Below are 15,894 nucleotides of genomic sequence, written 5' to 3'. Positions count from 1 at the left end.
TCCACCACCCAGCATGGAAAGCAAAGACAGGCCAGACTACGACTGGAAGTTTGAATTCTCATCTATTCTCATGGACTTCATCACGATCCATCCCAATTAAATTCATTGCGAATCAAGGGTCTCAAGAACGTCTCAAGAAGTTGTAATTAATCAGCTCTCAAAAAGTCTTGCATATCGCTGATCCTTCGTGACTTACACCGTCCGAGCTTCCCCCTTTTTCCACTATGGAATTACTATACTCTTACTAGTAGTGCAACTTAGTACTCCATTCTTCTAGTCTTGCATAACCAGACTGATGACCTGACCACTGACTATATGTAGTATAGGTCTGCCAGGTTTATTCCCGTGAATCCTACAGGTTAAACTCCCGAGGCTTCTTAACTAGGGAGGTTCAGCAGAATAATAAAAGGAGCATATTTCCTTTGACCCAAGTCTAGTACTACATAATAAACTTTACTCAAGTTCATCCACATAATATGTTACGCTTAATCTTTGTGGCATTTTTAAACCTTTGCATTGTGCTTATTTGCCATATATAACAACCTCACTGACTCACTATTGATTTTATCATTGCAAGCCTGAGGGGTCCGTATAATCAACCTATAATTATCATGTTTGCCTTTATTCATCAACTTCCATCCCATGAAGGAGGAACGGCTGGAAATGTTCTTGCAAATAGGCTTACTGAGAATTGGGAGTTTTTTGTGCTAATGATCAAGTCCCGTGGAACCCAAGTCCCAGCCTATGTTGTTGCTAAAAAAAACAGCTCTGATCAAATCTTATTGGGTATAGGTGCAGCATATCAGTGGACACATGTATCCAATCAAGAACATTTACTGTACATGGTTGTATGAATTGAACAAATTCAACATTAATGCTCATTAGAAACTAGAGATAGCTTGAGCGGTAGTGAGGCCGCCCTTCCATCAGAAAAAGCCTGTAAAGTTGTCGGCCTCGAATATTCTTCAATCCTAGCCCCACTGTCTCGAAGCTCAAAGAAGCGTACAACAACAGCAACTATTATCTTGAGCTCTAGAACCGCTAAGGAAATATGAATGCAAAGGCACATTGTCATGGATCTAATTCATACTGACCAAGTCGATAACCAATACAACTCCTTGGACCATCGCAAAAGGTTGATATTCCAGTCCAGGGTCCACGAGGAAGTTTGTCAATGGGAGGTATACCTCCCGATTTAATCCATCGTTCAGGTATGAATTGAGCCGCATTTTGACCCCAAATTTCCGGGCTGACATTCAGTGAAGTGAAAGGAATGTGAAATACCTGACAAATACTCAATGCAGCTCCTGAAGAAGTTAAATGTAAGAAGAAACAAACCTGGCCTGCTTTGATAGACAGTGAAGAGATTTCATCACCATTTTGTGTTTTGGCAGGGTTGCTCAGAGGTATAACGTCGTCTTGTAGGGCGACACGTTCTGTAAGTGAAGCTGCAGGATGCAAGCGAAGTCTGGCAAACAGTACATGTCATAGTGTCATCTTATCATTGATAGGGTAGAACAACAACTCAACATACCCTTCTTTTACCACGGCGTCAAGATATTCTAGTTGTTGAACACGGTCGTAATTAAGATGCCCCATAGTCTGCACCTCCCGACGGAGATTCTCCTGGATCGTAGGGTTTCGGGCAAGTTCAAGTAAGGTAAAGACGAGTGTCGCCGCGCTAGTTTCATGTCCGACCATCATCAAAGTGGTAACCTATGAAAGAGAACCAGGTAAGCAATATTGCACCGTCACGAATTATAAGTTCCTTGCACACATTGTCGAGAAGTTCCATATCAGTCAGGCCGACTTCCGATTTCCCTTTCTTTTGATTATCCTTTATGAGCAGAGATAGTATATCTGTCCTATGAGCATTTGAAATAACATGGCTGTCCTGCAGAAGCACCCCCGCGAGTCTGCCAACAATGCGCTTGGATACGCTCTCCCCAGCGATGATGGGCAATTTAGCAATCCACGGAAAAAGGTTAATCAATCTGAGGGCTATGAATCCTCTGAATGTATCACTCTTGAGCACATCTTCGTGCCAGGCGGAGGCAATTTCTCTGGCTTCCTTGCTCTCACCTCCACCAAAATCATGCCCAAAGGCGACCCGCCCGATGATATCCAGACTAGAATAATAGATCAAATTGCTTGAGAAACTACCCAGGGATAACCACAGAAAGTGCTTACGTGCAGGCAGTTACAAATGGAACTATGTTGACGATGGTATCTGTTGAATTACTGCTGGTAATCACAGTGCGTAGTTTTTGGCTCATCTAGCATCAACAATCGGCACGGTGTTCATTATATGTGATTTTATGACAAAGGGCTGACCCTATCTACGCAAGCAAATATGTCGTCAGACATCGCCTTGACAGCGTTGGACCTAGCCAAAAGTAAGCCTACTATGGCATTGAAAGATAGGGAGCACATACGTGAAGGCTGGAGCCAAGAGTCTGCGTTGGTGTTTATGCTCTTCACCTTCGGCATATACAATCCCTTTCCCGAGAATTCGTTTCACGATTGGGCGGTATGCCGGGGATTTCACTACATCGGAGTACAGCCATATGCATGATTAGGATAAAGAATAGCAACGGCAGCACTCGAAGCCAAAAAATGTTAGAGAAATGAAGACCGACCATAGCTGTAGGCGTTTTGAAAGATGTACTGGACGGCGATGATATCATTCACGACAACCTAAGGTGATGAAGATAATCAGGCGACACACTAAGAGACGAAGCAATATACATAGTACATACGATGTCAGGTTGGAAAAATGCCGCTCTCAGGCGATATATAGGGCCTACAGAGGCAGCCCACCTAATGTACATTTCGCAAGCTTTGTGTTGGAAAATTTCAAGTTCATGGCCCCATATCCAGCTTCGTTTCGTAGGCTGTATCCACCGTCACATTCTAGGCATGAAGTAAATGTGAAGAGACCACTTACAACAATTAAGAGCTTCTGTATATCCCGCTGCTGGTATTTTAGTCTTCCCCATAGAAAGCGGAAGGTCCAAAAAACGAAGAGGGACAGGAGAGCCTGGATGTTTGCCGAGTGCAACATCGACGTTCCCATTGAAGAAAGGTACAGACGATTTGAGAACTTTGCAGTTTAAGCTCTTTAAGCTGTCCCTCGTGACAGGAAGTGGAGTCTGCCAATAATGGGAAAGGATATATTACCACGTACATACACATGCAATTGTCCCGGTACTTGGTATTTGCCTTTCATAATTCTACCCAGTAGTAGACCAAATCGGAAAGCCCATCAAGACCTTGTAATAAGGGCCTTGCGGGGCATGGTGCAGATGGGGAAGAGAGTATCCGGAGTCGGAGCAACTTGAATCGACGGGATGCACGTGGCCCGGGAGTTACTATTACGTTTATGTAGGTCCTTAACATTACCGGCTCTCAAGTGTTTGAACGCGGTGTCTTTCCGACTCTCTCGCTCATACTCGACTCGTACGCGGAACACTACAATGTAAGTCCCGAGTCAGGAATGATATCGCATAGCCTGATTCGTTCCTCCTATAGTACACAAGCTATCTTTACTTCTGGACAACCCGTAGATTTTCAGGAAAAAAATGCCCCCCAAACGAACAAAACAGGCGAAAGGCAAAAGAATCCAAAGAACACCGAAAATTTGTCACATAAATCGTCTTTCAAACGATCTACTCCTCGAAATTTTACGTCATTTCTGTGATTCACGTACCGCGGAAAGGTTCAAACGAACCTGCAAATATCCAGACTTCGACGCCAACTTCCTTGCTGTCAGTTTTGTGAACAAGCGCTGGCGCTCGATAATTCTTGCTACACCCTCTCTGTGGGGTAAAATCTACGTGGCATTAGATTCTATATCACCAGAGAAGACACCACCATTCATTAATTCTCTGGTTAATCTCTATCTAGAGCGCTCCAAGGGAGCTGCGCTTGATATCTGTGTGCTATACTCTGATTACGGAGTCGAAGATGAAGATTATAACTCAGAACAGGAAGGAGAGGAAGGTGGTAATGCGGGGCTTTTGTTTCCAGTTCTCCCTAAACTTTTCCAGCATGCATTCCGGTGGCGTAGTGCTGTTCTACGGCTTCCCCAGTCGAGCGTCTTGGATAGCATGCGCGTTCCTAGCGATTTTCCAGTCCTTCAAAAGCTAGATATTAAGTGCGTACCGGCACCGGACATGGACGCGGGAACCACTTCGTTTCCAGGCTTTCTGTCGCCTCTATTAAGGAAACTTTCTGTAACCAAGTTTGCCTTTGAAGGCGACTTCGGTTCTACTTGCCTGGATGACATTTCCCTCACCTGGGTAACACCAGCAACCGCTGTGGATTTTTTCGAAAACGCATCATCCAAATGTACTGCTAATATCCATACGCTGTTCTCGCCGTATAGGTATTTTGGTTCCTCCCATGTTACGTCGAAGTTGATGGCCTTAACGGTCACTGCAACACGCGAGGAAAACATGGCTCCCGACCCACTAGGGAACTTACTTGATTGCCTCACGCTCCCAAACGTAGAAAAACTTACATTTGTCGATGAGAGGGACAACTCGTACAACACCTTGTCCCAATCTTGGTTGTTCCCAACGAAGTCCCTGCTATCCCTATTCGACCGATCCCTGTTGACTACCACAAATCTGACTTGCATTTCGCTGGCCGTTACATCTCCGATTCTGATCTTATGAAGATCCTGGACAGGCTCCCTGCTTTAAAGCATCTCGTCTTTAAGGAAGCCTCGCCGAAGATAGATGAATCCAATCCTTTGACGGAACATTTCTTCCAGAGTTTCGTGGCCCGCTACAATCCAGTGAAAGACCATTCAAATGACGTCGGCATCAGTGCTCCATTTCTCCCCGATCTCACACACATCGAACTCGGGTTCAACTCCAAATCTTTTCCCTCAATAGCATTGGCCGAATTCATCAAGTCTCGTCTACCGCCTTTGTCAGAGGATGTCGGGCAATCGGATCCGCTGCCACAGAATGGCATATCTAACTGGAACATAGTCAGCGTTCAAATTTATGAATTGATGCAGGACGCTCCGCAGCTCGCCGATGCCTTGAAGCAGAGTCTATCCAAATATCGCTCTGGTAAGGCAGTAATCGAAATTACTGCTGAATGCTATGATGAATGTGGATCAGAAGATTCTGCAACCGTTTACTGAAATCTCCTTGCAATCTCCATCTTCGTCATTGTTATCAACATGCTGTTTTGCTTTACATATCTGCTCATATAACCTATCATCTATATTATTCAACAGTATTGTATATAAGTTGCGTTAAATTTTGCAAAACACAAAATAGTAATCCAAAGATTTTCTTGTGCTTGGCTGTCTTCAGGGTGTAGATCGACGTCGAAGTGTTTCACCGCATACTCTCGAGTACGATCATAGATTATCATTCTCTTCCACGTTTATCCAGCTCGGCCAACATCAAAATACATTTGTCCTTATTCCAAGTGAAGACCTGCTCGAGGTTGTAGCATTCTGCATTTACCGACTTGATAGATATCACTATTTTTTCCATTCGATTAGTGGGGCGTAATGCGCTTGTGGGTCGGGACCTCACCTATTTCTTCAATGCCTGGAACAGCAGAACATAATTCATTCAAGCCATCCTTGTGTTTCGGGAGAAATTCGAGTGGATTGTACGACTCGACGGTGAATTTCACTTTTTTCAAGTACTTCAAACCCAGGAGATGTTCCAATGCCAACTCTAATGAGGTTTCAACAATTTCGAGACCAGTCCCCCCGTAGATGTCAAAAGCTACGTTGGTCGCGTTGACGAATTTGGTGACAGAGTGGGAGTCCGGACGAGTTACGTCTTGAACGAAAGTTAATATCGCGCTCATTGATGCAGATTTTATATATGGCACCAACCTTGCCAGTTATGGATAGTCAACGAGGAGACCGAAAGGCAGCACAACTCAATAACTTCTGTGAAATATTCCAGTGGAACGGGTGGATAACTCGAGATGCAGAGTGTGAGTTGCTGAAGGGACGAGATATCGAACAGAGAGTGAACGTCTCCGAAGAGGGCCTTGCAAAATGCAGGATTGGGAAGATTTGTGACGCGGTTCAGGTATAATGACACCAGTGACGGCCGAGCCACATCCTGCCCTTCGCTCCTCTTCTCTAAGAAATCATCTATGGCATCAGACTCCGGTTCCCTGAGATAGTCATCCCAGCTATCGTCAACTGTAGTGTTTATGATATCGAGAATGCAATGCCGGAGGCCCTGCAGCTCTGATTGCGAGATAAGGTCAAGGAAGGAAATCGGCCTCATCCGAATGTTGCTAAGTTTCATCAAATGCAAGGCGGAGTTCGTTCGCAGCAGTTTCGCGAGTGTGGAGGGGGAAGGGGCAGAGGAGGCGCGTGGATCGTATCCATGAATAGAGATTCGCTGCAACGCATGGAATTTGAGCTTCCGCAAGAATGGCGATAAGACTTCGGGAGGGTATGAAACCAGATGTAGTGATCTGGGTATATCCTGCAGCGTAGACAAAACGTCAACAAGGGATGAGAAGTCTTTTCCTTCCCTATCTAATCTAATAGCTCTCCTCGTAGGAAGTTCGATATGACCCCAGATATGTTTTCGAGCTTGACGGTTCAATGATCGGGATACAAGACTAAGGGATTTCAGCTCGTTGAAAGAAGCGTTTTGGGCGCAGATGTCTATGACATTGTAGAGAAGTTCGAGCGGAAGCTCGCGTTTCAAGCCCATGTGCCGCTAAAGAGAAGCAAAGAGGTAAGGCGGGAAATCACTATCGTCGCAGAGTATGCATGAGCTCACCACACTGATGAGAGACATCTTCAGATCTCGAAGTTAGAAGTAAAATTGTCTGCAAAGGAAACTGTCTGACTATCGAGGCTCGAGTGAACAGAAAGAAGCGTACAGAGAGTGGTGGCACCTAAGCAAAGGTATCACGTACGAAACGTATATAGCACAAAGGGAATTCCAATACAAGGCACTCAACAGGGGGATGAGTGGCGAAAGGCTAGGGTCGTGTCCTTCTGTCTGTGGTCACTTGGGCCAATGCCACAGCAATCTGTTCATTTGGGGCACATTGGAGATCAAAAGCATCGGATGTTACGCTTCTGAAGCAGAGCATTGAATCATTCTGTGAATAAAACGAAATGAGATATAATAACTCACCAGCAGAACTCCGAACTATATCCGTTTGGGGTAAAGTCAAGGTGAAGTAACCTTAACTTTGTCTGTCTTGACTTGCTTTTCAAGCTCAAGAGTGTCAATGATATAGAGCTGAAAGAGTCATTTATTAACGAGATATAGAGAGTTGGAGGCTGTACATGTCGGTGAGAAGAACTAAATGATAGCAAATCATCTTCTCTGCCATGTACCATACTGCGTGGACTCAGAAACATTCCTCTCTTCCTTCGGACAGGATAGCGCCACCACCTAGACCAAGCTCTTCCCAGTCCAACTCGAAATCTAAGGGAAAGAATGTTAAATCAGACCAGGGGCCTCCAAAAAGTAAAGAAGTACGGAGACTCGAATCGTTGCTTTCGTCGCTCAAAGGCTCGGAGTCACCTAAGAAGGATCCCAAGGGTGGCTGTTTCTGCCAAGGTATGTCTTTTAGCTCATCGCCTTCTATAACCTGATCAAGTATACTCTTTAGCTCGAAATCATCCTCTATCCTCGTACACGCCAATCTGTCGAACCTGTGGTCTAATCCTCTGTAATGTCAACCAGCCGTACTTTGCATGCCCGCATTGCCTAGCATCCCTTATATCCGGGAATATTCGCGATTCTCTCGTGAGCCGTATACAAGCCCAATTGGACCAAACAATAGCTAGGGAAGTGGCCGCTCGAGAGCGCGCTATCGAAGAAGCCAAACAACAAGCTGGTGCTTTTCCTACACTCTACGGGACCACACCTACTGCCAAACCTATTGCTCCCCAGCCGCAGACTCATAAAGTCCTGTCACTCAATTCTAAATCGAAAAAAGTTCTTCTTTCGTCTTACACATCCACGCCAGCATCTTCGAGACCGGCTTCTCGCTCAGAAACCGAGGACGAAGAAGCGGCTATCACGCGAATACCTCCGCCTTCTATGGAGATGAACTTCGCACGGGGTAGCATTGATCCTGCTCGACCATGGGCCAATCTTGTCAACGAAAACCCGGAATACGTCTCTCCGCCAACTCAGGGAGAACCTGCTAGTCGGAGAAGACGGAGGAAAGGGAAGGATAGAGATAACGGGTCCAGGGCTCAGGATGACAATGTCACTGCTTCACGCCCATAACTCGCATCTGTCAATGTTCAAACGTTCCCTCGGGTGTGTACGCTGCAGCGCCGTTGTTCTACTCCATGTCGTCGTCTGGTATACAGAGCGTATTCATTTTGATTCGATATAGCGTGCTTCGAAGAATCAGGTCATCCAGAAGTGCAGCATCTGGCATAAACGTGTACAACTCTTTTTGACGTACGAAAGCGACAGACTCAACATCATGCAGTCTCATGTGGAAACTAGCAGCAATTATAGTCTATTAGTGTCTCGTACAAGAATGAAGAGGATTTCGTCGTGCAGGTGACTCTGGAACTTCGCTGGATGCGGTTACTCGATATCGAGGTTCGTATTATCTCGCATGACTTTTGGTTGAGCTTGGCGGAGGCCTCAAGTTGAGATGAGTCTCCTCGTACAGTCCTAGACTGTTCCAATCTGTGTAGCATGCGAGATCTTATGATTCTGCGGGCGAACCGCAGTCATTTCTAACTTCTACCAAAATAGAAGTTCTGCTAACTACGGTAGTCGAAGGTCCTCTCTATAGAATGTAAAACCCCTCGGCTTGCACTCTTCGCTTCAATTGCCTCCTGGATTCATTCAAAAGAGCCTCGATATCTTCATCGTCCACACTCCTGCTTTCCTACCCCTCTAAGAATGTTACGCAGAGTCTCCATCCTCGTCTTACTCGGTCTTAGCCTTCATTTTCTCTGTGCCGCTAGTCCTACAAAGCGACACGGGGTTTCTATCGCGCTCCCAAAACGTTCATCGCTCACTAAACTCGATGGAACCTTTGATTATGATAGGGCTGTTGCTCAGACAGTCGCCACTCAGAACAAGCACCGTCAGAACTTGGTCAATTACCTGAACAACTTTGGTTATCTTCCCGAGGTTGGAATTTGCTTTAGCTGAAGAAAATATCACTAACATTGTCCGCTCTTAGGGAATGGAAATCAAGCCTGTTGTTACCGCTCCGCCTCGTAATCAGTCCCGCTTCGATAAACGCTAGACTGAAGCCTTGATTGACGAAGGTGACGATGAACTTTGGGCGGGCCAAATTTCCATCGGCAGTCCTGCACAGAAGTTTTTGGTCGACATTGATAGTACGTTCCCATTCTCCCTTTACTATTTTCATGCTCGTTTCCTCAACACTCTTGTCACAGCTGGCTCCTCTGATCTATGGATTCCATCGTCTTCCTGCAAGAGTAGTGTATGCTCATCAAAGCATAAATACAACGCCGGTAGTTCTTCAACGTCCAAGAAGCTCTCCGGCACCTTTTCGATTCAATATGGAGACGGCTCGTCGGTCTCTGGGCCGATCTATGATGACACCGTAACTGTCGCTGGCATTACCGTCACAGAACAGACACTCTCTGGTGTTACTGAGCTGTCTTCTGACTTTGAAAACGACCCAACTGATGGGTGCGTATGCACATCATGAATAAGTCTGCAGAATATTGATGACATAATACCTTGTAGCGTCTTTGGGTTTGCCTATCCTAAAATTTCCAACCTCCAGGCAAACACTTTCTTCGTGAATGCATTTCTCCAGGATGCCGTTTCCTCCAATGAATTCAGCCTCTTCCTTGCCTCGTCTGGATCGGAGCTCTTCCTCGGTGGGACCAACACTGAGAAGTATTCCGGTGTCCCCGAGTTTCACAACGTCGATCTTTCTACTGGATTTTGGCAAATAAGTGGAGCAAGTATAACGTATGGATCCTCAACTGCAGTGTCTGGTTTTGAAACTATTATCGACTCTGGCACAACTATCATGTATGGCCCGCCTGCCGCCGTGAAGAAGTTTTATGCCAAAATATCTGGGTCTCAGTTATACGATGCTACGAATGGGCTCTATTCCTTCCCTTGTAGCACTTCTTCGTCGATATCCTTCAGTTGGGGTGGTAAATCGTTTGCTATATCGTCGAAAAAGTAACCGTTCTGTACCATTTCTCTCTGAGCTCAGTCTTATTGATTATCCTTATCGGTTTCCTAGCTTCAATCTCGGACAAACTGGTACGGGATCTGCTCAGTGTGTCGGCGCTCTTGCTGGCCTGGATCTTGGTCTCGGTAGCAGTACTTGGCTGCTTGGTGACAGGTATTTTTTTCCGGCCGCTAACGTTGCACATATTTGAATCATAATTCACTTTCCCCTCTAGTTTCATGAAAAATGTTTATACTGTGTTCAGCTTTGAGCAGAACGCTGTTGGGTTTGCAAGCCTAGTCTAAGAAAGGAATGAACTCTGTTGAGGGGTACATACATACAATGTATCCCACATGTAATGGATGTCTTTTAACTCGTAGTCCTCCCGAGTCTGGTCCGTATTTCGACGTTTTTTGATATATGTATGCATGCATTGATCTTGGTATGAACGTGAAGTAATTCCATTAGATTCGGAGCTTCAGTCATGTCAAGAATATCATGATCTATTCCGTGTTTGAACAGGTTTGAACCTTCTTAAAAGTATATCATGTTTCTGCTTGAAGGCCCTTCCGCTAATCTCATCGGAGAAATTCTCCAGTGATCGTAAACCGGTATGATAGGGCGTTGGTTTTGTAATAGGTGCATGTTTGCCAGCTAGCATCCGCACTAACCTAATGTATTGCCGCGGTATACCTATCCGAGAATAAAAGTCATGAGGGTTACAGCTGAGTACATGAAGGCTTCGCAAGCCGGTGTGCTACTGGCATGGATATCCTTCCCGTCGAAATCGCGGAGGAGATTCTGACGAAGTGCTCGAAGAATGTGCTCACATGCGTGGCTCGAACTAGCAAGGCCTTCTGTACGCTTTCCGAAATGATTCTATATGATGACATACGTCTCGACACTGCTGTCTGTACACACACAGAAGCTCTTCGCGGTTGTCTCAGAACGTTATCAGGACAAACTCGGAAAGCAACCTATGTCAGGACCTTTGACCTCTACATTTTTAGAGCGTTGCAGGAACCCGAATTGAATCACCTCTCTGCTGCCTTGTTCAGCATGAGCAATCTCAAGCATCTCTCACTGGACGTTGAAAACTTTCATGCACCATCGCTCGCGACCGTTCTCGCAAGTGCTCTGAGGCAAGCGTTGCTTCGTTGGCTTGCAAGAATACTAACGAGTTTGAAAATCTGTAGGAGATCGACTTTTTCATTGCATGCCTTGAGGATTCCAAGTGTCATTGAATGCGATTCTTGGATCGCATCCCAGCAGCACTTGGAGGCCCTAGCGATATACGATCATAGTGGGGCTCATTGGGAGCCAGAAGCCAGAGACTCAGTGATTCGTATGCAAACTTGGGCCAGACAATCCAGGTCACCAAGTAAAAATATTTTCCTCGTCAAATATCGCCATGGATGGCCCAGCGATCTCATAGCTCTGTCACAGTCGTGGAACGCAAAGTACTTGGCCAGCCTTTTTGCATTCCCCCAGTTCATCTCAGTGCTCTATATCTTCGTAGACAGTCCTAGTATGAACATCTACATTGGTACTGAGGCTTCACGTTCATTTCCTGCCGTTGAGACACTGGTTCTGGCTGCAGAAGACGATAGACTGCAACAGGTTAGTGCGACTTTCCAACCAGACGCAGCTCTCTTTTGAAAGCCGGGTTATACATAGATATCGAACTTGAATGTCATACCTATGATTTTTGCGCCATTTCCAAAGCTGAAACTCCTACGCATTGGCTCATGGAATGGTCCGTGTCGCGATATAATGAACACGCACAACAGAACCGGTCTAGCACGGTCATGGTTTTCGAAGAGTAAATCCCTGCGATCTGTTATTTTTCCAGATATGTCAATTATTCACCGATCAGAATAATTATGCATATATAGGAAATCGTGAAAATCAGACACCTACGTACATTGATCATACTTTCTCTTTACAACTTTTGTCCCATTACATCTCCAATCGCTGATGCATTGTCGCTGAGATCTGCTGGAACACGTGGGGTAGCTTCCTCGTTTAACGATCAAGAGTATCCACCTTTTGGCTGTTAAGTTCAAGACTTGTCTCTAGTGATTTACCGATGTCGTGTATTTGGTTGCTGTTTAGATTTGAACGACGACGCAGACCCCGTGGTTGCGTTCGTGGCCGATTTTAGAATATACAAATTGACTTGTACAATTTGCTACCCGCATGTGAGCCAATAATACATCCTTGAATTATAGCGGTGGTCTCAGCAAGCTAAGGGTTATCTTAGGGGAAAGCAATATTGAACAGTGTAGAAATAACGTACCTCTTGTGAACCGTGGATTCAATTTGCTTTCGTTTCCTCCCATTCTTCCTTCCCAACAAGTTTGTTATTGAGTGAAAAGAAAAAATACTTGTTTGCATCTCAGACGAGTTATAATCAGTGTCATGACACGATACAAACAAACAGATGTTTCAAGAGGAGCGAGGATGGACCTGGCCATGTATGGACATTGCAAGGAGTACATAAAGGACTTCTGTCCCGGCCCGTTGTCCTGCCGCTCTCAGGCTTCTTCTCAGTACTCAGTACTCAGTAACCAGGCCTGCTCAAATTCACTCCAAACACATACTTTGGACCGTCATAATAAAGAATGAAACAGAGAGAGAAGAGTAATGTTCAATGACTGGAAAATTTCTCGTGACTAAAATTTTTCTCTTACAGGTTGTATTTAGAGCCATTATCCGCGTCCATTCAAAATAAGAGCCGCTAACCGTGTCATGAACTCATTATGTTCGCTAAACTATGTTGAGTTTGCGTAAACATGTAATCTTGTGCATCACCTCTGGAGAACCTATAAAGCCTATAAAGTCTCGTTCAATCTTTCAGAGTGATTTGTTATTCGAGCCATGAGACTTGAAAACTCAGAGGATGCTTTAACCTCCATAGGTTTATCTCTTCTCGCGTTCGTCGCTTGTTATCTAGTCCTTCGAGCCTCCGCGGGGTCTGCGCGTACACTACCTGGTCCCGGTTCATACCCTATCATCGGCAACATCTTATCTCTTCCAATCCAGAACCCATGGTTGACTTTCACCAAGTGGAAGGTTATCTTCGGTGAGTTCTTGAAGTTCTGTATTAATGCAGATTGTGCTCAGCTGAGGTCTGCATGGTAGGTGATGTCGTACATCTTCGCGGCCTTCGACAATCAATCATCATTCTAAATTCGAAGCAAGCCATGGATGATCTTCTCGACAGAAGGGGCGCCATATACTCTAATCGACCACAGTTTACTGTCGTCGAAATGATGGGTCTAGATAGGGTACGTACATCATGCTTGCCCTTTCAGTACGCTGAAATTTCTGTTGATGATAGGGAATGCCCCTGTTACAACATAATGACACATGGCGCCTCCAACGAAAGCTTGCAAAGACAGCTCTTAACAATGATGCGGTCAAAGAGTACGAGGACACACAAGCTGAAGTTGCAGCCATGATGTGCCTCTCCCTCTTGACGGATCCGACGCATTTTCGGGAACACATTCGGCTGTAAGCTCAGCCATTCTCGTAGGTAAACTTATGGAACTAATATCGTTTAATGTCCCCCAGTGCTGCGGGAAGAATAATCATTTCTATAACTTACGGGCTTCCTGTCTCTGATGCGCAACACAGAGTAGGTGTTCAAGTTTCTTCGTCCCAATGCTTATTCATTATGGGTTTCTTAGCTTATAACCGAGATGGACAAAATTGTGCCAATGCTCAGTGATGCTACTATGCCTGGTACTTTTATTGCAGATTTATTTCCGATCTGTGAGTAGTGACCACATATACCCTTTGAATTAAACTGAAAGCCCTTTGAATATCAGTTAAAAATCTCCCGGACTGGGTGCCGTTCATGTCCTTTAAAAAGGAAGCTAAAAAAATACGCGCTATAGTTGACCGCCTGGGGGAAATTCCATTCGCTCAGGTGCAAAAAGAAATGGTACGTTGGCCGCTTGCTACAGTATCCTCACTCAAGCGCATTCTCTATATAGGCAGCGGGAACTGCACAAGTTTCTTTCACTCAAAAACTTCTAGCAAATCGCTCAGGTGAAGATGACGAGTCCCAATATAATGATGCGGTTAAGTGGTCAGGAGGGTCAATGTATGGTGGTACGTCCTATAGCTGCACTACTTCTAAAATATCAAAATGTGCTGATGAAGTTCTAGCTGGAGGAGAAACAGTAGGTGTTTTCTTCCCCCGGACTCGATGAAAATGTCTGACATCATGAAGACGCATACATCTGTTCTGGTGTTTCTTATTGGCGTGATGCAGAACCCCGCTGCACAGAAAAAAGCACAAGATGAGCTTGACGAAGTGATCGGGAAGGATAGGATGCCTACTCTTGAAGATCGAGCACAACTGCCCTACGTCGATGCTATTATAAAGGAAATCATGAGGTGGAGACCCGCATTCCCGTTAGGTATCCCTCGTCGCGTGGATAAAGACGACGAATACGCTGGATATTGCATACCGGCCGACTCTATAATCATCCCGAATGTCTGGTGAGTCGAGGATGGTTGTTCGGCTTTTGGATTATACTCTAAAAGAACGGCACAAAGGGCGGTAGCTATGGAAGTTCCATCCGGCACAAAGTATCCAGCGGCAGATTTTGCTCCCGAACGATTCTTGGAAGAGCATCCCCCCGTCGATCCCGCCTTGTATGCGTTTGGTTTCGGTAGACGGTAAGATGACCCAGCTCATTCTCAGCACGGTGGAAAAGTGATTAGTTCCACTAGGGTTTGTCCAGGACGACTTTTGGCGGAAAACTCTATCTTCCTTCTCGTAACGTCCATCCTGTACTGCTGCACAATTTCAACACCTTCGAATCATGGCCAGAAGCACTCAGCTGAAGCAATTGAGTTCAGTACCACTGGTCTTGTTAGGTGAGTGTCTAGAAGTTCATCAAGCAGGCATTCTCCTAATCATTTGAGTACAGTCATCCCATGCCTTTTTCATGCCGTATCGAACAGAGGTCTGCAGATCGTTTTGATGTTGTCAAACGGGCAGTTTCAAGATACACATGATTGTATCTTGGATTTATTTACGTGGTCTTATCGTAACACAACACCCTACTCTTCACAAAATATAGCGATTTAATTCAAAATACAGTATGAGCGAAATCAACGGAGTCAAGTACCCATTGAAGACTATGTATAGAGGATTTTTCAAGTGATGCGAGGCGAAATTGTGCGCCGTATGTAACGTAGTCGGTTTAAGGTTCGTCCACTCCGACATTCAGAACGAGACTATCTTTGCGAAGTTCGTGTACACAACCAGTTTAAGGTGTTTCATCGAGGATCCTGGTCAAGCCATTGGGGGGAATTATTTTTGCCTGGTAGTAATTACTTGGTCTCCTGTGTCTCGGGATAACATACTGGACTTCAAGGAAGCAAGCAATACATCCACGAACAAAGTTTAACCAGTGTGAAAAACAAGGGTCAGGGAGACAACATGAAAGAGGAGTGCTCCTATGCTTGACAGAAATTTCAAGAAAGGTTCTGTAATAGCAGTACAATGCGTACAAGAATGCCCACGCGGGCGTTGCATACCGCGGACGCTCTATAAGCATATCTTTACAGGATGGCTCTGTGAGCGCTCCAGATATTAAGCAACCAGGGCCTCCATAGAGGAGAGATTGCAATTTATGGGATTGTAAAGATTTCCGAAATGCGATCAAGATTTTGCTCCAGACAAAACAAAGGACGTGTTTAGTGCAAGTGAGCGCC

At 45.3% G+C, this 15,894-nt stretch overlaps 8 protein-coding genes across 8 annotated transcripts; 6 read left to right on the top strand and 2 right to left on the bottom strand.

Annotated features, from left to right (window-relative positions):
- The first annotated feature begins 552 nt into the window (after positions 1-552).
- On the top strand, positions 553-1,035 carry C8R40DRAFT_608789 (uncharacterized protein). Its single transcript, XM_046235608.1, has one exon. It carries the CDS (start codon positions 612-614, stop codon positions 852-854), a length of 243 nt encoding a protein of 80 aa, XP_046082130.1. The 5' UTR covers positions 553-611; the 3' UTR covers positions 855-1,035.
- C8R40DRAFT_1175005 (cytochrome P450) lies at positions 872-3,076 on the bottom strand (the record flags this gene model as incomplete). The annotated part of the gene is made up of 11 exons (XM_046232268.1): positions 872-1,041; positions 1,095-1,284; positions 1,339-1,468; positions 1,535-1,716; positions 1,778-2,129; positions 2,191-2,276; positions 2,335-2,386; positions 2,436-2,547; positions 2,640-2,697; positions 2,760-2,894; positions 2,948-3,076. The coding sequence occupies 11 exons, from the start codon at positions 3,074-3,076 to the stop codon at positions 872-874; spliced, it is 1,596 nt and encodes a 531-aa protein (XP_046082129.1).
- A 226-nt stretch (positions 3,077-3,302) lies between these two features.
- C8R40DRAFT_608964 (uncharacterized protein) lies at positions 3,303-4,902 on the top strand. Its single transcript, XM_046235611.1, has 2 exons — positions 3,303-3,478; positions 3,532-4,902. Exon 2 carries the CDS (start codon positions 3,582-3,584, stop codon positions 4,677-4,679), a length of 1,098 nt encoding a protein of 365 aa, XP_046082128.1. The 5' UTR covers positions 3,303-3,478; positions 3,532-3,581; the 3' UTR covers positions 4,680-4,902.
- Positions 4,903-5,625: 723 nt separating this feature from the next.
- C8R40DRAFT_608933 (uncharacterized protein) lies at positions 5,626-7,073 on the bottom strand. Its single transcript, XM_046235609.1, has 3 exons — positions 6,889-7,073; positions 6,786-6,834; positions 5,626-6,722 (listed from the first exon to the last, which is right to left on the bottom strand). The coding sequence occupies exons 2-3, from the start codon at positions 6,801-6,803 to the stop codon at positions 5,856-5,858; spliced, it is 885 nt and encodes a 294-aa protein (XP_046082127.1). The 5' UTR covers positions 6,804-6,834; positions 6,889-7,073; the 3' UTR covers positions 5,626-5,855.
- A 275-nt stretch (positions 7,074-7,348) lies between these two features.
- C8R40DRAFT_1055387 (uncharacterized protein) lies at positions 7,349-8,258 on the top strand (the record flags this gene model as incomplete). The annotated part of the gene is made up of 2 exons (XM_046225000.1): positions 7,349-7,580; positions 7,633-8,258. 2 exons carry the CDS (start codon positions 7,349-7,351, stop codon positions 8,256-8,258), a joined length of 858 nt encoding a protein of 285 aa, XP_046082126.1.
- Positions 8,259-8,894: 636 nt separating this feature from the next.
- C8R40DRAFT_1162853 (putative aspartic protease) lies at positions 8,895-10,463 on the top strand (the record flags this gene model as incomplete). Its single annotated transcript, XM_046230302.1, has 7 exons — positions 8,895-9,128; positions 9,181-9,217; positions 9,254-9,340; positions 9,401-9,659; positions 9,717-10,166; positions 10,231-10,332; positions 10,394-10,463. 7 exons carry the CDS (start codon positions 8,895-8,897, stop codon positions 10,461-10,463), a joined length of 1,239 nt encoding a protein of 412 aa, XP_046082125.1.
- Positions 10,464-10,529: 66 nt separating this feature from the next.
- Positions 10,530-12,105, top strand: C8R40DRAFT_1123806 (uncharacterized protein). Its single transcript, XM_046228911.1, has 6 exons — positions 10,530-10,551; positions 10,614-11,298; positions 11,353-11,769; positions 11,858-11,883; positions 11,944-11,995; positions 12,083-12,105. Exons 2-4 carry the CDS (start codon positions 10,924-10,926, stop codon positions 11,861-11,863), a joined length of 798 nt encoding a protein of 265 aa, XP_046082124.1. The 5' UTR covers positions 10,530-10,551; positions 10,614-10,923; the 3' UTR covers positions 11,864-11,883; positions 11,944-11,995; positions 12,083-12,105.
- Positions 12,106-12,696: 591 nt separating this feature from the next.
- On the top strand, positions 12,697-15,319 carry C8R40DRAFT_608941 (cytochrome P450). The gene is made up of 14 exons (XM_046235610.1): positions 12,697-12,801; positions 12,854-13,019; positions 13,079-13,243; positions 13,303-13,448; positions 13,502-13,674; positions 13,735-13,798; positions 13,851-13,935; positions 13,992-14,107; positions 14,160-14,277; positions 14,335-14,348; positions 14,399-14,670; positions 14,728-14,850; positions 14,905-15,051; positions 15,105-15,319. Exons 2-14 carry the CDS (start codon positions 12,935-12,937, stop codon positions 15,190-15,192), a joined length of 1,596 nt encoding a protein of 531 aa, XP_046082123.1. The 5' UTR covers positions 12,697-12,801; positions 12,854-12,934; the 3' UTR covers positions 15,193-15,319.
- The last annotated feature ends 575 nt before the right edge of the window (positions 15,320-15,894 follow it).

This window comes from Lentinula edodes (assembly GCF_021015755.1).
Source record: "Lentinula edodes strain Le(Bin) 0899 ss11 chromosome Unknown C8R40scaffold_40, whole genome shotgun sequence".
In the NCBI taxonomy this organism is placed as follows: Eukaryota; Fungi; Basidiomycota; class Agaricomycetes; order Agaricales; family Omphalotaceae; genus Lentinula; species Lentinula edodes.
Note: the sequence above shows the minus strand (reverse complement) of the source record. Positions and strands in the feature narration are given on the sequence as shown.